This window comes from Crotalus tigris, unplaced genomic scaffold, assembly GCF_016545835.1.
Source record: "Crotalus tigris isolate CLP2741 ecotype Arizona unplaced genomic scaffold, ASM1654583v1 scf7180000020806.364445, whole genome shotgun sequence".
Lineage (NCBI taxonomy): Eukaryota > Metazoa > Chordata > Lepidosauria > Squamata > Viperidae > Crotalus > Crotalus tigris.
Genome location: NW_024098193.1, coordinates 174,550 through 199,172, shown reverse-complemented (window position 1 = coordinate 199,172; position 24,623 = coordinate 174,550). Strand labels below are relative to the sequence as shown.

Below are 24,623 nucleotides of genomic sequence, written 5' to 3'. Positions count from 1 at the left end.
CATTTACAGCCATGTCAGCATTCCCATGATTATGTGGTAAAAATTTGAATGCTTGACAACTGACTCATGACGGTCGCCATGTCCCGGGGGGTCACGTGTTCCCCTTTTGCGATCTTCTAACAAGCGAAGTCCACGGGGGGAAGCCTGATTTGCTTAGCAACCAGGTTACTAATGTAACAACTGCAGTGATTCGCTTAGCAACCCTAGGCAAAAAAGGGCATAAAATGGGGCAAAACTCACTTAACAGATGTCTCACTTAGCAACAGAAAATTTGGGCTCAGTTCAGATTGTAAGTCGAGGACTAGTTTGTTAGGCCTTTCAGGGCAAGAATGAATTCTATCACATTTCCTGCTTATAATTTTTCAACTGCTGGGTTGGGTTTTGTTTTTTGTTTTTTTGAAATTTCAAGGGCTGTTGTTCCCCCCCCCCACACACACACACATCCCAAGGCACTGAAGCTTCAATGGGAAGCTATGCAGATGCTCTGTATGATATGGCACCCAACTCTCCATCAGTCTAGCCAGGAAAATTCAGCCTCCTCTTTGGGATGAGGGCCACCCTTGGCCCTCAACAGCAGCGGCTAAGCCTCAAGCATCCTCTTGGCCAAACGCTCAGCCGGTATGAAAAAGACCAAAGATTTGGTAGCTTCTTCAGAAGACAACAAAATGAATGAGTTAGGAGGTCTTCTAGGCCAAGGGAGATGGGAAACTACCGAGAGATTCAGGAGAAACCACCCCGTTGAAGACTTTAATTGTACATGTGTTGAACAAACCAAGATGTACGTTCTGGGCTGAATCCAATTGGACCTGGAACTTCTGCTCCATCAAGGAAGATTGCAGCTGCCTGGCAAAGAAGACATTCATCCATTGCCTCTCTGCAGTGGGAGGCTACTGCTCACCAGCTCTTTTGGCTGGGCCTCAAATTGGGATATTAAAATAATCCTGCTGCTCCTTCTGAACTGGGCATTTATTATACAGGCAGCTGTCTTCCATCACCCCTGGAAAATAACTCATTCTCACCCAGAAAACAGATGAGAGAGCAATACAATGATAATCCTATAAAAATGCAACGCGTCTTCTCTTTGAAGCTAACCCTGGCAGGTTTTTGTCTTCCTCCGCTTTCATTTCAGAGACAAGCAGGGCCAGATAAAAACGGAACTGGCTCACACACAAACACACACACACACACACACAAACCCCAGCCGAACTGCGTCTGATGCTGTTTTGCTTCCAGCTCCATCTTTGAATTTGGGGCATAAAACAAGGTTTTTACAGCAAAGGGAACTCAGAAAGAGGCACGTTGATGGGGATGGAAGACCGGGCTTTTGCAAATATGTGTTTATTTCCTGTTGGCTCAGTCATGGTCCTGTTATTAATATTTATTTAGCGTCTGATGAGAATGTGACAGAAGAGAAGTATATATACAGAGTCTACGTAATTATAAGTAAAACTTCTATGGGGATATCCCAGGTGGCTTCATAAGAGTCCTCTTGACATTAGGATGTTCTATCCCAGTGGTGGTAAACCTATAGCACGCTTGCCAGAGGCGGCACACAGAGCCCTCTCTGTGGGCATGTGCGCTGTCGCCCCAGCCCCACCTCCCCCCGCGGCCCCCTCCTCACCAGCAGCCCCCCGGAAGAGAGTCGCCCCCGGGCATGGCCCACATGGAGCAGCGCAGCCAAGGACCTGACAGCTGGGCAACAGGGACAAGACTCCACCCTCGCACTCCATCGCGCGCAGATGATGCTGTGGGGTGCCGGTGGAGGGCGTGGCCACCATGGCGCTGTAGGGCCACCTGGGCGACCTACAGCGGGCTGTGGAAGTGGTAGGTGGCCCTGCGGGCGAGTGGGGCGGAGGGCAAAGCGGGGGGGGGATGGTTTTTGAGTACTCGGTGTCTAAAAGGTTCGCCATCACTGTTCTATCCTTTTTTTAAAAAAAAACCCTACAGATAGTCCTCGATTTTTGTTTAGCGACCATTTCAATGAAAAAATTGATCCATGACTGGTCTTTGCATTGACAACAATTGCAGCATTTCCACAGTCACATGATCAAAATTGGATGTGTGGCACCTGGCATGAATTTAGGACAGTTGCAGCATCCCGGGGTCAAGTCATCATCATTTGGGATCTTCCCACACGGCTTTGGCCAAGCAAAGTCAATAAGGGAAGATGGATTTACTGAATTATAGCCTGATTTACTTAGCAACCGCAGTATCAATCGTCCTCAACTTACCACCACAATTGAGCCCCCCTCACTTGTTGCTAAGTGAGACAGTTAAGTGAACTTTGCCCCACTTTATGACCTTTCTTGCCACAGTTGTTAAGTGAATCACTGCAATTGTGAAGTTAGGAATGTGGCTGTGAAGTGAATCTGGATTTCCCCATTGACTTTGCATGTCAGAAAGTCAACAAAGGGGATCACGTGACCCCAGGGGACCCTGCGATTGTCACAAAACCCACACCCAGTTGTGTCTGAATTTGGATCACGTGACCCTGGGGATGCCGCAACAGTTGTAAGTGTGCAAAAATGGCCATAAGTCCCTTTTTTTCCAGTGTCACCGTAACTTTGAATGGTCACTAAACAAACTTTTGTAAGTCGATTAAGTATTTCACTTAAACAAACATGGCAAAAAAAAAAAAAGATTGTCAAATCGGGCACAACTCACTGAACATCCACCTTGCTTAGCAACGGAAATTCTGGTCCCGAGGAGTACCAGTACAGAATAATAAGAATATTGTACACACATCCCCCTTGCAGACACAGCTTGCATGGATTTCCCCATAAAAGATGCTTAGCTTGAAAACTCATTGCAAAACCCAGGAAAAAACTGCCTTTCAGGAAATCCCAGTTCGCAGTAATAGTCTAGGACAGGGGTCTGCAAGCTTGACAACTTTAAGACTTGTGGACTTCAGCTCCCAGAATTCCTCAGGAATTCTTGAGGAATTCTGGGAGCTGAAGTCCACAAGTCTTAAAGTTGTCAAGCTTGCAGACCCCTGGTCTAGGAAAGGCTTAGCTGCTCTCCTTCAAAACAGGGCACTAAACAAAATTTTCAATATTTCTACTGTGCAACCACTCCTACACAATACGTCTCTCTGAATCTATCATTCTGGAGGTTCCCATATATCTAGCACAGAGGTCACCAACCTTTTGGGCACCAGGGACCGGTTCCATGGAGAGAGGTTTTTCCACGGATCGTAGAGTGTGTAGTTTTGTGTGCTGCCTGCATCCCACGATGGGGCTTTGCTTGTTTGTGCGGACCGGTTGCTGGCATGCCGTGGCCCGCTACCGGTCCACAGACCAGGGGTTGGGGACCCCTGACCTAGCAAACATAGATGAGGGCTGGACATTACAGTGCTAAATCTCTGCACATTTCTGAGAACTAATTGTTTAAACATGCCAACGATACTTAACGATGCTCCCAATGTAATTCTTCATTATTACATAGGTTACGTGTAATGTAACTTAGGTAATGATTAAATGAAGTCCGCAAAATGCATACATATTTTTCATTTGGAAAAAAAAAACAGACTTCAGTTTTCTCATCCTACATTGCAAGATTTGAAAGAGAGGGATGGCAGCCCAGGATTTATTCAATGTGGTGCAGGGAGGTTGATTCATCCCACCACCACGACTACCCCCATTTCCCCCCAAAATCTTTTATAGCTCTGTCAGGATGATGTCTCTGTTTTATTTACTGTCCTCTATGGATCGGCTGAGATCATTCACCATTCATTCACCACGGCTCCAAAGAATAGACCCATCCTATGCCCTACTCTGGAAAACATAGTTTAAAAGAAGCTGCTTTTGCACAGATTGCCCCAACCAAATGAAGACACAAACAGGGTTTGGCGGCTGGGGAGAATAATACAACATGCTAAATCTAAAGCATGAATTGTTCACCATCATTTAACTTTGATAAATAAAATGGGTTAGCACAATTGCCAGGTTTTATGAGATGCATAGCTAAGAGAATAACAGGAGGTTATTGGAGGTCTTCTAGTCCAACCCCCTGCTCAGGCAAGAAATTCTCTACCTTTTCAGACAAATGGTTGTCCAACCTCTTCTTAAAAACCTCCAATGTTGGAGCACCCACAACTTCTGCTAAATAAATTGGCCTCACCGTCTGGTTTAACACCATGTGCCAGTAGTGTCTTATTTTACACAGCATGCAACAAAGACAAGGACTGGATTGTGCAAACTGCAATAAGCTACCAACAATCCCCCCGCCCCATTTCAACTAGGTCCAGTCTAGCACATCACTGTGATGGACCATTTCCTTAGTCACTGGGCTTGGTGAATTAGGAATTGAGAATTACAAGGGATGCTGGTTGGTTTTCATTTGAATGGTAGGAAGGTGGAGCATATGAAAAGAGTAGCCACCCCTACATGGACCTCATCCATACCTACCTGGAGTGCATCCTGAGCAGAGATTATTCTATGGTAATGCAGAGTGTCCCACCCCTCATTTAGGTATAGAGTTTGCATTAATTGCTACACTGAGATGCTTTCCATGTGGTAGGTTGAGGAAAACTTCCCAATTCTACACGTGCACCCTGAGTAAACAAAGCTCGTCCACCAGGAAAAATTTCTGGAGATTAAAAACTCGGGAGACTGGTAGCACTTTTTTCCAATCAACAATTTTACTAAAAGGCTATTTTAGGCTAGTGCTTTTCAAACTGGTCAACTTTTAAGATGGGTGGACGTCAACTCTCAGAATTCTGAAATTGCTAAGTTTGGAAATGCCTTTCAATGACATTTTGTTTTTGTGGGAAGCTACCAGACTCTCTCTGGGTTTGGGGCACAGCAGGTTGACGTAGCTCTCCTTCTACAGATTTGGAGGTTGGGTGTCTTAGACCAGAGGAACCCAGACGGGGATCTTACCGGGGTTGTGCTACTGCCTCCGTAGAAGGTAACTTCATCCCACGTAGCGATAAAAACCGACACGGCGGTGAAGGAGGGAAGGTTCTTGAAATATTTCCTGATATCTTTCGAGACTTTCTTGAGCAGCACCGGGTCAGTGGTCTCCCGATAGTAGATTTCTCCCCGGATGCCATTGTGGACATCTGCCCAAAAAGGGGCGATGAAAGCTCTCCCGTCGGCTAGAGGGAACGATTCTGGGGTGAACTGGCTGACCAGCACATTGAAGGAAACCACTCCGTTGTTGTTGACCTGCAAGGCAGGATGAAGGTGTGATATAGGTTAGCAGGAAGCAAAAATATCAGCTCAAAATGATGCCTGGACAAATGTCTGCTTAGAAACCAAATTCCGAAGTTGCAATTTATTCTGTGTGTGTGTGTGTGTGTGTGTGTGTGTGTGTGTGTGTGTGTTTGTATCTGTGTATCTGTGTGCATGAAACAGTTTGGTCCCTTCCTCTGAATCCCGCCTCGGAAAAATAACGGTCTCATTTTAAGCAGCAACGTAAGCAGCAATATATATATTTCTGTAATTTCTTGACATATGCTGGTTTTCATGCCAGCAGCATAATGTTTAACATGCCAAAGCCTGCACATCATTTGAGTGTTTAATCAGCTGCGCAAGGATGTTGCTGGGCTTTTATAATCTTGCCCCTTGCACACTCGCCTGCTAAGCGCACCTATGATTTTCATTAATAGAGCCTCTCGTTCATAACGTGCAGGAACTTGGCAGGGAGTACACAATTAATCTCCCTCTTCTCCGAGAAAGGCTGGCGGAGAGCGGTGTTTAAAATGCAGATGTTAATGGCAGGGAAAAACGCCTTTGGCTTTACCAAGTGGTGCTTTACTTACAAAAATGGTCCTGTACGGCACGCCAAAGAAAATGAAGGGGACGGAGAGCTTGATTTCTGGAGAGCTGCCATCGTCCACTTTGGGGGTTTTGGTGTCATTGGGCCAAAAAGGGTATAAGATGCCCATAGTCTGGGCTGCAACGAAGAAACACACAGAGAGAAATAATTGTTGTAGTGCCAACCACACTCCATGCCGTACTCCTTGTTCCTTCCCCCAAGCTTGCTCCATATTTTTTTCACCCTGGCAGATGTTTGCAAAAAGTGCAGTCCAGGCTCACCTCTATTTATTTATGTATAATTTTATTTTGGTCTTAGTTAGCTAATAATACTCTAGTAATCAACTGGACACATTGGAGGGTGAAGAGGGGACTTGTGTTGCTGGTCTTTCAGTGGGCCAGTGGAATATCTACACTTTCCATCTCATGGAGACTGGTGGAATGGGTGTTGAAGGAGGCTGAGGGCTTGCAAAAGTCAGGTGAGCAGCAGAAGATTGCCTAAAAGGCCTCTTACAACTGTTGAGTTAGTAACGGTTGTTAAGTGAATCTGGCTTCTCCATGGACTTTGCTTGTCAAAAGGTCGCAAAAGGGGATCACCTGACCTTGGGACACGGCAACGGTCATAAACGTGAACCAGTCGCCAAGCATCTGAATTTTGATCACGGGACCACGGGGATGTTGCAACGGTCATAAGTTACTTTTTTCAGGGCCGTTGCAACTTTGAATGGTGACAATAGAAACTGTTGTAAGGATTATCTGTTAACTGAATGATTTTGGATTCTGAAAATGGAAATGAGGTGGCCAGGGAAAAGTTTATAGAAATATATCTTAATAGGAATGCTGGATGCTGTTTTAGGTAATAGATAATATTAAGCTTGGCTGTGTAATGTAACCTAAAATCATAAAGATGTGTTCATGCTATGTAGAAACCATTTTACAAGAAGTGCCAACTGAAAGTCACAAATGGTGTAAGATATTACACATGTAGGGGAGTGTGGTTTTCTGCACATTGGATAAACTTCCCTTTTTCCTATGTGTGTTGTCTTAAGATATGAAATTCTCTCTTTTAGTGTGTTAAAGGTAGATAAGAAATCATCTGTTAGGTTAAGCGTGGGCGGCAAGCTGTATAAAAATGACACCCTGGGAGTAACTCAGGGTTCAGAATCTGTCATGTGAATGCTCTGAACCATTGTGCACAAATAAAGCCTGTTTTCTCCAACCCTTCGTGGTCTTGTCTTCTGATGTAAGTATTGTGGTTTTTCCACAACAGAAAGGCATTTGGTTCCCTATCCTATGATGCTGCCCCACTATCACTAGTCATCCCAAGATTGTCCCCTTTCACCCCCATGTGCTGAAAATGTTTCCCAAGCTCAGTCATACATCACATCCCCGCCCTTGCTACGCAGACATGACAGTTCATGCTGATTTACAATGTCGCTGTGATGGTCTTCTTAATTTGTGGTCACCACTTGAATGCCTTCCATGGGGCACAAAACGTTCATTCCTTCTGCTCCTTCATCATCAGCACTTCTCTACTGCTGAGGTTTTGCAAGCTTACAGCAGAACACGGATGTTTCTTTTCTTCGGCAAACGGCAGAAGCTGCAGAGGGTTCTACCCCAAAGCAAGGCCTCAGTGAGTCTGTCTGCTTCCAAAGAATTGTTCAAAATGCCCTCGCTTAAACCTCCCATGAGGGTGTCATAAAAATTGGAGAAGCTGGCAGATGGCGCATCTGTCTTGCATATGGATGTGGACCGTGTTAGCAAGTTATAGCAGGGATTATTTTGCCAGACAACGAACAACAAAAAAGCATTTCACTGCTACTAAGATAGCTGCAGTAACATCTCAACTCACAGGTATTAAACGTAGGATTATTTTTTAAGGTTCCTTCACCCCTTCTAGGTATGGCATTAGGTCTGTTTTTTAATACTTATTGTAAGTTGTGGACTGGGGGTGGTGGTGGTGGGGGCAAAGGTACTGGTCTAGAAACCAAGAGATGGTGAGTTCTAGTCCTGCCTTAGACATGAGCTGGCTGGGTGATTTTGGGCCAATCGCTCTCTGTCAGCCCTAGAAAGGAAGCAAGGAGAAAGCACTTCTGAAAAAACCTTGCCAAGAAAATGGCAGAGACCTGTCCAGGCACTCTCTGAGAATTTGACATGATTGAACTGAAGGAAAAATAAAGACTGTAGTTGGAGTTGCATCCCTTTTAAAAAGCTGCATTAGACCCCTTACAAATGGTTTACATGGACTTTCTATTATGAAAAACCATGTGCCCATTTTGCCCCTTCCCTCCCACCTTACCAAAACATACACAAAAGAAAAGTGGAAATGTATGATGTGGTAAGATGGAGTCTTATAAAAAAAATCAGAATTGGGATTAGCAACCACTTGGAGAAGCAATTTTGTCAGGCAGGTCCCCTTAAACTGCTCTGCAGAATCGTGAGAAAATTGAGGTTTTTTGTTTTGTTTTTTTTTATAAAAGGGAACTTTACTCAACATCTAGCCTTTTTGACCTACAAAGTTCTGCACAGTTGCTTACAAGAGAGCCAATATGCAATCAAAAAGATCAAGCAAGGAAACACGTCAGCCGAGCCAGATATATCATAAGCAACTGGAGTGGAATACAGTTTAAATTTAAAATCTCATTAAATTGCCAAATGAAACAAAATTAAAATAAAGGAAAATATGGGGGGGGGAGGACAGTCTTGCTGATTAAAAACTTTTTTAAAAAAGGCTCAGAGTCTCCATGGGGACAGAGTGACATAATCCGTTATTATGAAAAGGTTTTGCTTTTAATGTATAAGAAATGGGGAAGGGATACGTTTTAAGGCAAAAATACCTGAATTCATACCTTTATTTTTAAGCTGAAACCAACAAATCTTGGCTTCTCTGACCTGTTACAGGTGCTATACAGGTAAAAAGCCTCACCAGAATCCACCTGCATGATTACAAACGATTGCTTTGAATTTAATTTTACATTTTTGCCAGGAGCAGAATTTCCACAACAGTGTGGGAATTGGGTCCCACATACGGAACAATGCCTTTCTAGGATGTGCACCAATTCCAGAACCACGAAGATGGGATCTGTCACATTCCCTATTCATCATCTTCCCATCCTTGTCACATTCCCCATTCATCACCTTCCCATCCTGGTTGGGCTGGAGAACCCACAGTGCTAACTGGGTGGTCTCATTCACATGTATTTCTAGCAGGGGTAAAGTCACACCACAATGAAACAACCTTAGACACGTCTGAAGAAGATATTTTGGGTAGAATCGTACAAAGCCGAGGATGTGTGGTAAGGCAGTGTTTCCCAAACTTGACAATTTTAAGGCATGAGGACTTCAACTCCCAGAATTCCACAGCCAGCAATGCCGGCTGTGGAATTCTGGGAGTTGAAGTCCACATGCCTTAAAATTGTCAAGTTTGGGAAACACTGTGGTAAGGAAATAATTCCTGATGGACACCTTCCTTGCTTGTCAGGTAACTTGCCTAAAGTCTTCCATGTAGTAGATTTTCAGAATGAACAGAGAGCACATCAGCATCCCATGTTGAAAACCTGAAATACTAACCTTGCTGTTGTAGAAGTAGGAAAGTAAAGGCCACCCAGCTTCTAAAGAATGATGGACGACTCATCCTAGGAAGGGAAGAAACCAAAACAAACAAACAAACAAAAAAACCCAGAAAAGTGTAACCAATAACGATTCACAGGGATCTGTTCATCAATTCTTCATTAAAGAAATGTCAATCAAGGAACGTCCAAATTGACTGATGAGTCTAGAAATTTGCAGATCTTAGACCTTCACAATTAGCCAGGAGCTGTCAACATCCTTGTTAACTGGAAGGAGGAAGGAGAGGTAAATTGCTTGTTTTATATGAGGGGTTCACATGAAAAGTGCAATCTAACCATGGGTTAGGATATAAGCGTTTCCAAGGTCAGCAGTAAATAGGATTTAATGGGAACATCACTCAGAGGAAACATTCAACCCTTTAATAACCCCAAACAGTTTCTCATGATCTCTCCTGTACAAAGCTTTTGGCTGATTAGCTTTTCATTGTATACTAAAATGAGAGCCAATTATTGAGCATGGAGTGCTCTCATTGCAGAGACTTTAAACCTCGATTAAACTAATTCTCTCTTCTCCCCCCTGGAAAACCAGCTGAAGAATACTTAACATTTCTTGACTGGGAATTCAAAAATATAAACAAGGATGCAGAAGCTAATCTTCTGTTCCATAAGCATACCCATCTCACAAAGAATTTGTTAGAGATGTGGGTTAGGTAAGGGAAGAGGCAAGGGAAGAGGAGCTAAAAGCAAAATTACATAAATAATACAAACATCCAAGGTGATGTTTTAATTATTGGGGGGGCAGTGGAAGTTCTCATGCATTATTGAGTACATAAAGAGACTGTAAGATAAATTACACACCATTTCATCACTATTTGCCAACCTTCCCCATCTAAAAGTTACAGTACCGTAGAGACAAAATGTGTGTTCTAATGCAGAACTAAAGAACTGTAGAGCCCGTAAAAGATTCTACTTAATTTTTTGGAGGGAGTAAAGCATAAATAGAGCTAACATTTTATTGTGGAAGCCGATTTGTATTCCAAATCTGAACTAGGAGAAGTGTGGGATTGTGGTTATATACAGTAATAAAAATGTTTGCTTTTCGACAGAATTCCCAGATCAAGTTCTGCTTCTACCCAACTGATTTGAAAATCAGAACACACACACACACAAACACATTACTGATACACAACTCAACATGTTATCTTGCTAGCAACCTCTATAACCACTGTGAATCTGTACCCAATATGTTTATACTGCCCCAAAGACCTCTGAACGAAATGGGATTTCGTTCTGAATAATGGTGGCATCATTAATGTGAAAGTAAGCATCTTTAGCCCAAAGGTGCTTTTCCAAAAGGCAATTGGACTGTCTTGGCTTTTCTTTTTCCTTGAAAAAATTTCACTTCTTCGGTTGTGAAGAACTGAAGAAGCTTCTTGGATAAGCAAAATGTTTTCAAAGAAAAAAAACAAAACCCAAGCAAGTCCAGTTGCCTTTTGGAAAAGGACCTTTGGGACAACTATGACTGAATGATTGAGAATCTACACAGACACGTAATCATCTTTGTCACTGAAGGACCTGGTTGCAGCTGCACATTTCTATCATATATTTGTCCAGGAAGGCTGGCAAAAAGAGGGGAATCAAATTAATGTCAGTGCCCAAAACTATCTTTTTATGTCTATCTGACGCTCTGCATTTGCACACAATCACCTTTTCACCTGCAATGCACCACTGTCTCTTACCTTGGCTGAGTCTTTAAAGACTCTTCAGTCATGTTGCATAAAACCTGTGTGTGTGTGTGTGTGTGTGTGTGTGTACATGCCTGAAGAGATAAGCTGCCTCAATAGATATGCAGCTTAATTTTCCTGAAATGTATGACAGCAACGCATTAATTACAAAATATAGAAATTATAATATGTTAAGGACTTATATCTCATCTCACAGAAGTATTTAAGTGGGATGATAAGCGAACAAGGGAGCTGAAAGCCTTGCCTTTTTCTCCACGTAATTGGGAACAGAAGCCGATATTAGTAGACTTATCACATCCAATTCACAATCAGCTACATTCAGTGTTCCCATTACAGAGCATGTATTGCTTTTTATGTGGCTTCTGAGATATCAAACAAAATAAAAACAAACTAGAAAGCTGGTCCACAAAAAAACAAAAACAAAAAACACCAAACTGCTATCACAAAGACATATTTGTATCCCAAAAGGATAGTTTACAATGCAGAATTTTTTTTTTTAAAAAAAACCCTGTTGTAAAACAAGAAATACGAATTTTAAATAGAGACATATAAATATATGGAAAACAAAATCACCTACCTGGTTTGCGATCGAAGCAAAATTGTACCTGAAATCTAAAACCACGTTTTGATCAACTCTGGGAAAGCCTATGTCAGCGAAGGATGCATGTCAATAAATAACTGCTACAGTGATTGATGCTTCCAAAAATCCTTTTTTTCCCCCCAACTGAAAAAAAAAGCCAAATAAATGCTTTTCAATTAATAACCAATCGGTTTTGCATCTCAAATCTATGATGGTATGTTTGCTGATCAAAAGGTGACTCAGAAATGGGCTGCAAATCCGAAGCAATCTCTTTCTGAAAACTTTCCAGGAGATCCAGAAAGGAAATGTCAAGGTTGGAAGAACTAGGTATGAGACTGTTTTGATCAGAATCACTTTTCACTTGGGGGGGGGGGAGTAGAGAAAAAGCAAGCATCCCTTCCTTTGTACTACTGAGGGAGGGTCTATATAGTGTTACCAAATTAGCATTAAAGAGCATAAGAACTAAACTCACAGAGGAGAGAAGGACCGCTGGAGTCAAAGTAACTTTTTCCAAGCTTATAAAATACCCAAATTGATGTCTAGGAAGGAATTCAGGTGGATTTACAGTTTTCATCGATTTCTTACTTCAGATTCTCGTTTTCAAAGAAAATCAAAAGAACATCGTTTCATGTCTGTGAACGTTTCAAGAAATGGACCACCTGATTTCAACAGCCAGCGGTTGAGAGACTTTCTGGACAGTTCTGTAGTTTTCCCAGAGCACAGCAGCAAGTAGAGATGAGAAACTAAATCTTAATCCAGCAAGATCCATGAGCATCAGAATTTATGGCTTAGAATCGAAATATGTAAAAAAAGTAGTTTCACACATTTTTTTTTACAAAACTTATAGTTTATTGATATCATTCAATTGACCGCCTTATATTTGGAGCAAGTTCTTGAACACTGAAATACAATGCTTGTTTCTTGGAAAAGGGATATTATCTTTCGTCCACAAAAGTACATGAATCGGAGTATAAACAAAAGGGAAACTTTAGTGGATTTGTATTTAATCATCCTGTCAGATATTTTGCCAGGTAAATAGATGCAGAAAAATCTTCAGGCCCTGTGTATCTTGAATAAGAGATCGCTGCATGTCATTGTGCCTTACTAGCTGTCCCAAGGTTGATATGTATTGCCCTTTTAAATGACTAAGCCAAGGATCTTGGCCAGATGTTACATTTGTTAGTAAAGTAAGTGATGAACATGGGCCTCTTCTTTCTCACTGTTCCAGCAAGAGAGCAAAACAGGAGTAGGAGATTCCTCAGAAGCAGATACTCTCTAATGGTAATTCTACACAGATGTCACACTATTACTTACATTCAATTGCCTTGCGTACACATCAAAGTGGCTCCATAGGTGTAACCTTGCACAGAGATTTCTATCAAAAACTAGTTCTAGAATTCAATGGTTTTTTCTAAGTTGCAGCCCTCGTGTCTACTCCAAATCTTTATAACTAGGGTAGCAAACAGGGTGCAGCCAGGTGCTCATCTGTGTTCTGGAGACCAGCTGCAGCACCCTCTAGAACAGTGTTTCTCAACCTTGACAATTTTAAGGCATGTGGACTTCAACTCCCAGAATTCCACAGCCAGCAATGCTGGCTGTGGAATTCTGGGAGTTGAAGTCCACATGCCTTAAAATTGTCAAGGTTGAGAAACACTGCTCTAGAAAGTACGCTCTATCTAACCATTAATATAAATGAGGGCTACTTAGGAAACCGCATCTTAGTCAGACTTAGACTCACTACCTTTAAACATCCTCAACAGTTTATGGCAGTGTTTCTCAACTTTGGCTGCTTAAAAACCCGTGGACTTCAACTCCCAGAATTCCCCAGCCAGTTGGAAGTCCTCAGTTCTTAGAGTGGCCAAGTTAAGAAACACTGGTGTATGGAATTCAGCGGAGCAAAAACTGTTTGCTTTGATAAACAGTTTCACCTCGAGCTGTAGTGGGAAAAAAAAGGGTCAGAATATGAAAATGGTTTTAGAAAAAAATATTTTAGAACCAATATCACCAAAGCCTACAGCTAAGTTACAGGCTGAAACTCTGGAGATTGCTAATGAGTAAATATGTTACAGGTCTATTGCAAATGCCTTTAACTTCAATTCTGACGAAGTTCAAAAGCCAAAGCAAGGGTAGAGAATTCAGAGTCTAGGTCTATGTCACCACAACACACGCACCCCATCCATTCTTCACCCCAGCATTCCATGTTGGAAAGGGGGGAAAATTACAAGTTTCTTGCTCAATTTAATCACAGAAGCAGAATTAGCTATAAATTTCATATTTTGCATAATGTGAATGCTAAACTGAGGTCTAACATGCACAGAACTTAAGTCACCCGCAGTAGTGCCAACCAAGATCCTTCTTTTTATCCAGTATTACAAGCAACTGCCAGACCCAGATATGAGTAGGTAATTACTTGCTATGGCTTGCTACCCAGTGATAACAACCCCCTGAGTTCCAAGGCTAATACTTCCCAGTTCCTTAGGTTTTTCACTACAAGACCCTTAAAAATGGCAGATAATTACACTATTTTCTAATACAATGAACTCTACAGATTAACCTGACTGAGAAAGGGAAGACTTTCTGACATCACCCCACTTAGTTTAAAAAAGGATCCCCTTTCGTAAACTGGGGTCTTTGGGGAAAGAGCACTGGGGAGAATATAATCTCCTTCCAGTGACCAGAACATTGCCCCCATCACCACCATCACCCCAAAAACCTTAGGGTTCTTTTGCAGGCAGACTCCTGAAGAGAATGGTAGTTTCGTATAAATGGGGCTCAATGCCCTATAATGAACTTGATAGTGCAGTTCAAAATATAATTTCAGAAGAAGTCAATCTTCTTGCTCTTTTTATCCAGTTTTTTGGATGTGGATAAATTTATGGCCTATTCAGTCGGGCAATACAAATGATATCTACAGTATTTAGTCTCCCAGCTTAACTATCTGCGGAGGAAGCCTCTGGCACAGAAGTGTCCAACCTTGGGAACTTTAAGGCCTGTGGACTTCCAGAATTCCTCAGCCAGAATGGCTGGCTGGGAAATTTTGGGAGTTGAAGGCCACAAGTTGCTAAAGTTGGACGCCCCTGCGCTAGCATAAAGGGGAGTTCACAAGTTCAACAGCAACCAGCTGTGCATCTGGCTTATGACAGTTCTCATCATATGAATAGCCAAAAATGAACTGAATGTTAACATTTTTTTTAAAGCAAAAACATCAATGGTCAAAATCCAATCTAGTGTGACATCAGCACTAGATGAAAGCAGAGTTGAAAATTGGCAAAGAGTGTAATACCGCATCTCCTTTTTGTACACAGCATTTAAAAAAGCACAAATAGGGAACCAATCAGTGCTATGAGTCGAACACAGAAAGTTGGAGAACGTGGTGAATTTGATGTTATTGGCAAACCAGGATGATCCACAGATTTAGCAGTTTAATCCAATGCAAAAAGAGCACATTTGTACAGAATGCCATTACATTACTCTCCCTTTCATGCTGTTTTTATCCTACTATAATATACCTAATTAAAAGATTAAACATTTGATGTAGCTTGGCTTCTCCCAATACTGACAGTTTTTGCCCATAGTTATATGCCAATTCTGTATAATTGTAGAAAGCTGACAGAATGTATTAGAGGCAGACCTCAGCTTCCAAAGCATTTGCTTACGGTTTTTCAAAACAAAAACAAAAATGGAAATTGTTGAAGAAAATCCAAGGGATAGGCATGAAGGCTCTGCCTTGCTGTAACCTTTTCTCTTTATATTATACCTAGCAGAATGACAACTTAAGCACTTTTGAATTGCCTAAGTTACACAATCTGCACATTTCCAAGTTAAATACAGCTTTTTCCTAATTTACTGCTATCCAAAAGTCTGTAACAGTCGCAACACAGGAGACAAAAGGCTAAGGAAGTTGGTTTAGGTTTTAAGACTGACTCTCTTTCAACAACACACACAAAAATATGAATCTTCAGTGGAATTCCTTTGCTGTCTCTCTCCCCCATCCGTTTAATGCTTCTTTCTAAGATACAACTACATGGATAGTGAACAGTACTACCATGGCATCAACATTGGAATGGGGAGGAAGAGAAGAAATACGATAGAATTTCAGTGGCTGGCCCTTTGCATCCAACCAGTCCATCAACCCTTACTAGGGTATTTTATACTGTAGAACCACTGATAAAATAATAGTATATTTTTACACAGTTCTATCTTTCCATAAATCTTTATAATAAAATATCTTATTGACATGAACATTCCCCATTACAGCATGTGTAAACACACACACACACACACGCATCGATCATAAATAAAATGCTGATTTGGGATGGCATCACAAAGTACCATAAGGGCATTTTGCTAAGTAAATGGAGAGGAAAGAACCACAGCTTGCTACAGTTATAAAATCCAGAATACTATTATTCTGGAGTGACGTTCAATAGTCATAATTTGATGGAGAACTGTAGCTTCACACGGGATGGTGCTCTGAATGCTATTCTGTCTAAGCCATTCTCCCTCTTTAACGTACAGAAGGTGGTAATGTCTCCTTTCCAATGAGAAAACAAAAGGACTTTCTTTTGGTTTCCAACAATACAGATATCAGAAAGGAGGGGGGGAAACCCCCACACTCTGCAATTTATATAAAAAGGAAGGCCCAAGAGGGATGAAAAAAAATCTTGCTTTCAAAGCATAAAAGCTACCAACTCAGGTCAAAAGTTCACAAGTAATAAGAATCAGCCGGCTTCACGGACATTTAAATGTACATGTGTAAAATGGATGGATTGAACTGCTTCCAGCTTGTCCAACTGACACGAGGAAGGAAGGGCAGCACCTGCCCGATTTACAAAGTAAACAAGTTTAATGCACATTTCCAAGCAGAACCGCACAAGAGACTGACGGTCTATGAAAACAGGAGGGAACATTTAATAGGGTCTTCGCTGCAGTCTCTCAAAGTTCTGATTACAGAAGAATTGCTTTGAAGTTAGATAACAGAAGCTCATCCCAATGGAGCTGCACATATCATGGAACATATAAAGGGACTAGTCCACAATAATGAGTCATGCATAAAAATGACCAACCAATGGGAGGACCACGGATGGTTTTGCATGCTTCTGTTGGCTTAAAAATTGATTTAAAAATGAACTAAGCTGTATTTAGATTTTGGTTTCCATCCAGGTATCATAATACAAAATTTGGAATTCAGGTTAAAATTGGCTACGAAAGGCTTCTAGTTGGTAAGAACTAGTGTCTATCCCTCAGCTAATCCTACCACAAGTTTATTCTAAGGATAAAATTATGGATGCAGGAATGAGAGGGAGAAGCATTTAAGCCACCTTAAGTGCAATTCATAATAATAATGAACCGAACATATACCAGCACTGCAAGGGATTCATGATCTTTTAGCAAACTGTTGAATGAAAGGAGTTTGCTTCGGCAACCAACCAGGCAATAATTTCTATCAAACAGATCCATCATTTGTTCTGCTTAGTTACCCAACTCACTGGCTGCATGTCGAAGTGCTATCCATTTAACTTCCGACATGCCCTGTGCAGAAATAGTTTATCTATTCCACCTTGGAGAACTGGCAAACCAGGAGGGTTAGCTAAAGGAATGCAGTTTTGTAGTGTGTCCTTATTACTGTGCTTTGGAAGCTGTGTGTGTTATGTCTCTATGTGTGCGTGGGAGAGGGAAGGAGACAGTGCACACACACACACACATACATTAAGCACCTGAGTATCTCCTTCAGCTATCTGAAATCCAGAATGCTGCTGGACATCCTGCAGGCCCATGTCTGGTAGAACGTGCCCTGAACAACCCTTTCCTTCCAAAAGCTCCCCCCCTCCCACCAGGCAGAAAGAAATGACAGACTACCCAAGTGAAGAGACAGCAGTGCAGCCATTTGTAATTGGAGTCCAACTGCCACAGGAACAAGAGCTGCACAGAATCTTTTTCGCACGTACCTTACACTTATACAGGCTGGAAGCCTGAATTCCCTGGCTGAGTGGCTGTAATGACCTCCAAGCTTCAAAGATGGCCTGTCATGCTACATTCACAAGTATACTGAAGCAGCTGGGCGATAAGAGAGGGAAACTGCACACCTGCTTGATGTCACGCCTCTTGGGAGCCTCCTGTCATCTGCGCCGAATCCTGGTGCTTATCTCACAGATCTGGACCTGCTAACCTGGGCTAGAGAAGTGATCTGACACACTTCGAAACACCAAATCTCAACCAATGAACCCAAATGAAACACCCCGTCAGAAAAGTCCCCTGGTTGTGTTACGTGGGGCGGGCGCGCACTCTGGAGCAGGCCTTCTTGGCGCAGAGAGGCTACTTGGCTTTGGAGTCCACGTAGATTTTGTCTCCATCCTGGATGCCGTAGGAATGCAGGGCCCTGGAGTTGTACTTCAGCTCTTCGGGGCCAAAAGGGTCTTCTTTATCGAAGTAGGTGACCAGCATGCTGCTGATGGGCAGCTGCACCACCGTTTTCAATTGTTTCTTGAGTTCCGCCACCGTCTGATCTAAGCGGATGTTCATCTCCTTCACTTGGTTTTTGAAGTGAACTTCGACCTTGGCGCTGCTCTGAGGCGTCAGGTCGACCACCGCCAGCTTTTCCAGCTTCCCGTATTTTGTCACTAGTTCGTGATACCTACGGAAATGGGGTGGAAAGACAACAGGCAAAAGTTGCTGAATAGACCTACTACTTTTATTAAAATATATATTTCTGGCATTTTGTGCCAACCTTTTAAAGCCAATTAACAATGTCCTACACACCTGGAAAAAAAAATAGAGAAACTCAACTGCTTTAAGACTATTTAGCAACCGGAAGATCAATTCTGCTCTTTGGGGGCTGTGTGAGCTAAGACCTAAAATGTTCCTTCAGGCAAATGATATCTACTTGCAGCCAGAAAAGTAACAGCGAAGGGGCTGAATGCAACACTTAGTTCCAGGACCCAGGTACGATGTAGAAAACGCAACGGTCAGCTATTATAAACTAAAAAGGGCCTCACTGGAGATTAAAGAATGAACTGAGAGGTGGTTTACGTTAAGGGTCCTGGATCCACACTATTTTGAGTTTTTGAAGAAGTCAATACTGGACATCATAATCAGCTGAAAGCCAGTAGCCTGTGCCATCTCCAATTCTGGCCCATAATGGTTTGACTCAGGACCCGGCACCATCTGTATTTCCCCAAACTTGGCAAAGGTGTCCGATCACAGGCTCAATCAGCTTGTATTCTCAACCCCCAAATGAAGAGAAAGTCGAATGTGTTGACCACATACATTTAGGGACAGTGCAGTTGCAATTCCAAATTCTCACAATGTACATGAACTATTGTGGTAGCCCTGTAATAAACCTCTGTAGACGTTTTCAACACGGTCCTGCTGAATGCTGCAGAGATAAATGCCCCATCCTCAGGAGCTAGGGGAAAAGAAAAAAAAAAGACACCCCCCATTTCTCTTTTGCTAGTAGTATTCATTCATTGGCCAAGTGAATCCTGCTGTCATAGCTTGTAGGAATAGAGTCAAGCTGAAATTTTTACAGCTATTAATTACATAACTTTGGTTCAGCTTCTGCCTTTCTGCTGCTTCCAGCACGTAGGTCTGAATTTCGTTCGTTTTGGCATTTGCAAATGGAGGACAAGGCTGAATGGGAGGGAAAAAGTAATAAGCCGGGCAGCATTGTCTGGACGGCCACGAACCCGCTCAACAAGTTTCTTCACCCTCCGAGATAAACATCCTCTTGTTTATGCTCCTGGTTAGAGATTTCTGTCTTTGCTCCTTGTCTCTGCTCTCCCCCTCCCCCCAAGCATTTTTCAGATATCTCTCATTAATAAAGAGGAAGGGGCATCTCTTCTGCTGGGCTGGGAAAGTGGCAAAAAGTCAACCCAAAGTCCAAGGTAGCTGAAAAGATAAAAACAAAGAGTGGTTAAGATGGGGGGGGGGGGTAACATTTCAGAGTCTCTAAGGGATGCCCGGGACTGAAAGCCCCTTTTGTTTCCTTCTTGGCTCAGGCCAAAACCGTGATCGCTGCTGTGTCATTGCTCCTGTCAGGGGATGATGGGGCCTGGCAACTGGGGAGGGAGGCCCCCTCTGGGGACTAGTGTTAAAGGTAAGGATATTCCATCAACAGCAGAGCCTCTGTCTGTCTGCAATATGAGGTGGCTGGTGCAACGCACTACGGTTTCGCCCAGCATCGGACAAAACTAGCTTTCACAGAGGCCGAGTGTTTGGAGAAGAGGTTGCTGTGCTTGGCCTTGCAATTAGCGCAGAGAGAAAACTTGGGTCTGTTTCAGCTAACGATGATTTAGGAGATAAGGAAGACACATTCTCTGAACACCGTGATGGCTGACAGCAGTTAAATCAATAGTGGAAAGTGAAAGGCGGCTTTTCAGGATGGGTTTCAGCACCTCCATTCATTCCGTCACTTCTTGTATGGTGGGATCCATGGTTTGTTCAGCAGAGCTCTGAAAAAGCTTTGTTTTTCCGTTAAGGTGGCTGCAGACACTGCTTCTGGACAGGTAGATTTGCCAGTGTCATCAAAACAAAAGGGTATCCAAGTGTGTTGGAGATTCCACAACTCTTTTCTCTCCTGTTCCCACCTAAGGCCAAAACTGTGCTTTCTCTCCAGATGGTAACAGATAACAAGGTTGGAAGGTGACCCTGGAAGTCCTCTAGTGCAATCCCCTGCTCAAGCAGGAGACCCTATATCATCCTTATACCAGACAATTTCTTCTTATGAAACAAAGATAAGAAAAATCCAGAATTATTGAGGGCAGCAAAACTATTTTCCTCAACTGGACTGAAAACTGCTGGAATCTAGTTTTTAAAAGCTAACTTGTATTCCAAAGTGAAGAAGTTTCCATTTATCAAGTTCATGTTCTACCTGGGAACACAAGATGCTATGCACAAGGTCACTAATTTCACCCCCAAAGGTACAATTCGGTTAAACAATGTTGGGTTAAAATGAGTAATTGGTCTAAGGCTGCTGTATAAATTTTGTGGTCCCTTGGCTCAGCATCTTAACTATGACTGGATCCAAGCTCCCAAATTGCAGGACTTTTAAGCACATCTTTACTCTAGTTGTGTCTGCGAAGCACATCTTTTTGTCTCTGGATCTAACAAGTGCATTTAACCAGTCAGAAACAACACAAAAAGATCTTTTCATTTGTAATCTCACCCTTGTGCCATTCTATCGCAACTAAAATACGTATGGAAATTTTAAACAAGCTGTAAAGATCTGATGAATCAATACCTTGGACACCAGGATGGCAGTTCATCAGTTTGCAAAACAAGAGGGGGGAATAACTCCTTTTTCTATGATTAGGCTATGATATTATTAGTATCATGATTGTCAAAGAATAATAATTATTTTGAAGATGTGGTCCTAAAATGTCAATCTTGGAAGGGCAGGAAAGAGGAAAAAAAAACCTAAAGGAAAAGGAAAGATGGTTATAATCAAGGCTGGAGAAGGAAATGGGGGGGAGGGGGGGCAGAGAAGAAGCTGAGTTATTGGGGGCAGGGAAAAGTCAGAGAATGAACTTCAAGCATGAACTAAAGATGCAGGATGTGGAACCTGAAGCCTGATTCACTGGGGACGCCATCTCGGCTATTCACAGCCCTCAAAGGGCCCCGAAATGGCAGGCTGGTTTGGACTGGAAAGGCAGACTCCGTGGAGGGCACAGGTCTCTTCAAGACCCCACACAGATGAGGGCATCTGGACAAAGAGGCCATTGAACAATCAGGCTGGGGGAGGGAAGCCCAGGGTTATTCAAAGGCTATGAGGTGGGGTGGGGTGTGTGGGGGGAAATGGGGAGACGAAAGGCAATTTTGCCTTCTGCATTAATCTGCCGGGAACTGATAGCCCAAAATTGCTGAGGCAAAACCAAACCAAAAATCACAGCAAACTCAATGGTGTTGAGTGTTCCAAGATACCACACGCGTTTTAAGATTTCTCTGTGCCAAACTTTTTACTATTTTTTCTTTTCTTTTCTGGAATTGCCTGACAATTCATTGTTGAATTCATTCAAGGGTCTCAACATCTGGTTTAGGAAGGGCAAGTGGGGGTCAAAGAGCTGAAAATGCAATCAACGTTGCCTGTGTCCATGCATGCAAAGTCTGCCGTAGCTATGACTCTTTGCCCCATTGGCTTTAGCTGCCCCTTCTAATAGTTAAATTAAGCTGTACCTGTGCATAATATCATCCATCAGTTTTCTCTTTCTACCCTTGGCTTCCCAAGATATCTCTTTCAGACTGCAATCTTCCTGACAACCAAAGCTCTGACTGTACTCTTAATTATTCATTAGCAATGGGTTACAAATATCGGTAATAAGGCATTCGGCCTGTTATTTACTGTCTTCCATCAGCGTGGAAGTGCTTACTGATATCTGTAGCTGTTCAAATGGTAATTTACTCATTTGTGCTGCAGCCTGTAACACTCTTGCAAGATAAGTCAGTAATATATATGAGACTCCACAATGAAGATAAACGAGATACAACGAGGCTGTGCAGCTTGCCTACGTTTATCAGGTGAGTGACGTAGAGCAAAATTCTGAACTGGGGGCATCTCAGTTTACAGTTCATGTCTTCGAAACTATGCTGAACAGCCAAAGCTTTTAATTCAGTGTTTCTCAACCTTGACCATTTTAAGGCATGTGGACTTCAATTCCCAGAATTCCACAGCCAGCAATGCTGGCTGTGGAATTCTGGGAGTTGAAGTCCACATGCCTTAAAATGGTCAAGGTTGAGAAACACTGTTTTAATTCATCCCACAAAATTCTGGGTAATTCCTCACCTGAAAGGAGCTTCTTCCTGGGCAAAGTCTATATAATAGCGAATGAAAAATCTTTCAGAGTCTTCTCGTTCTCCGTCCATTATGACACTTCCGTTCAGCTTGGTGATTGATGGTAGCCTGCCAAAGAGAAGAAGAGAAAATATTAACAGCTGAGCAAGGGGGGGGAGGAAATCCCCAAATAGTCAGCAGCAAATATTGTCTTTTCAGTAGATTCCTGCAGAATCTGACACCCAAAAATATAGCTGTCGGGGAAATTGCATTTTTATTGGCCTCCATACAGAGAGGAATTGATTTAAAACTGTGCATTACGACTTGATTACAAATATATCTGACACTTTTCTAAACGCCTTCCTTCTTGTGGACTTTCCAGGGCCTTTTATAAAATGTTGGTAACTTAAGAAAAGGTTGTAGAAATTTGCTACGTATTGCTTTCTCATTCTGCAGTATTTGTGTGTGTGTGTTTGTGGGTGTGCCTGATTTTCTGTAATTCCTGGGTTAGTCTGTCACTTCAATCATTCCAGATTGAGAATATGAATAGAAAGATAGCTGACTCTCAGGGACTGGAAGGACAGCATTCAGGCCTTTTAAATAGTAAAGAAAATAACGCATGCGGAACTGCAGAATATGGGATCAAAGTTTTTTTTCTTTTAAATTGGCACAGCTAGTATCAGACCACGGTTCAAGCAACTGAATTTTGATCATGTGACCATGGGGATGGTGCAACTGTCATGTGAAAAATGGTCATGTCACTTTTTTATTCTGCTGTAACTTCAAACGGTTACTAAACAAACTGTTTTAAGTCAAGGACTTTCTGTATTACATGGACCAATTTTAATTCACAACATAGGTCCCCCCCTTTATCTTTTTTTTTAATTCACTCATAAAACTATGAAGTTACAGGAGTCCAATATCTTTCAGTTTCCTCTCTCAGACTGAGCACCTCAGACTCAAATCACACATTTTTTAAAATTGGATTAAGGCTGGATCTATAACAAAATCTCCAGACCTGGCTATTACCAGCTTCCTCCGCTCCTCAGTGGTGTACGGCTGGAGGAGAGGGATTCCCAGCAACCTCACTTCCTCAAGCTTAGGGAAAGAATTGAGTTTGTCAATATCTTCCCAGGAATGCAGACCTGCTTTAAAGAAAGGAAAGGCTCAGGCGAGGAAAACAGACAAGAGGTATAACATATTATAGGTCTAAGTCAGCGGTTCTCAACCTGTGGGTCGGGACCCCATTTGGGGTCGAACGACCATTTCACGGGGGTCGCCAAACAACGCAGTCCGCCATTTTTCCCCCCCTTTTCCTTAGCTGTGCTACTCCCTTTTATTCTATTGGCTTTTGAAAGCCAATAGAATAGACTCTCTTGAATAGAGTCTAATGCTATTGGCTTTCAAAAGCCAATAGGAATTGTCCAGGCTGTCTCTGCCCTGCTGAGCCCGCCAAAAGTCCCAGTCTGCAAACAGTGCTGCACCAGTTGAGTAGTCCTCGACTTACGACCGGTTGAGTAGTCCTCGACTTATGACCGATTGGGGGTCGCGGCATTAAAAAGGTTGAGAACCACTGGTCTAAGTTGTGTTTGTGTGAAAATTATTTGCAGGCCGAAACTAGATGAGGAACAGAACAGAAAAGCAAATGGCTCAGACTGCAGGCAGGCACACATTTTCAAACCTATCTCTATTAAACATCTCTCAAATGTAATAGAAAATTACTGTTACCGGGGAATCATATCTGCAAACAGATTTCTCCGTGCCTATCTTATACTTACATGAATTATATTATTTTTTAAAATGTCAGCCTTTAAAAGTTAGATTATTTTTGGGAGTTGTTCAATTACTTTCATTTTCTGAAAATAACATTTCATTTCTACCTTTGTCTGCTGCGCCAGTGAAGCTGGTGATTAATTACTGAAAGAGACTGATATATTTTGGTAGAAACTCAACAAAACCTTATATATACATACTAGATTAGATTTCCCATTTCACCCCTGGGAAGTTTTGATTTATGGTATATTCGCGTATTCCCAGCAGTACGAATGTAGTAAGTTAAATAAATCAGTAAAACCCTGTTCTTATCATCCAGTGGAATCACTGGATGGGCTTTCCAGAATATTTACATGAGCAGTTTGGGAACAGAAGCCTGGATAAGCTAAGCCTTTGTTCTGATCCAACAGGCCTCTTATATCCTTCCATTAT

At 42.3% G+C, this 24,623-nt stretch overlaps 1 protein-coding gene across 3 annotated transcripts in view; it reads right to left on the bottom strand.

Annotated features, from left to right (window-relative positions):
- Positions 1-24,623, bottom strand: part of LOC120319542 (tubulin-specific chaperone cofactor E-like protein) — a 75,949-nt gene that overhangs the window by 38,508 nt on the left and 12,818 nt on the right. For 2 of the 3 annotated variants that reach the window (XM_039368487.1, XM_039368488.1), the window contains exons 7-9: positions 23,437-23,563; positions 22,431-22,547; positions 12,479-18,287 (exon numbers count right to left, since the gene is read on the bottom strand). In XM_039368487.1, coding sequence (XP_039224421.1) covers positions 17,969-18,287; positions 22,431-22,547; positions 23,437-23,563 — 563 coding nt within the window. In that variant the 3' untranslated portion in view covers positions 12,479-17,968. Of the gene's footprint in view, positions 1-4,880; positions 5,169-5,764; positions 5,899-9,329; positions 9,395-12,478; positions 18,288-22,430; positions 22,548-23,436; positions 23,564-24,623 lie in introns of those variants that run through there. The other variant, XM_039368489.1, reaches the window with a different exon arrangement.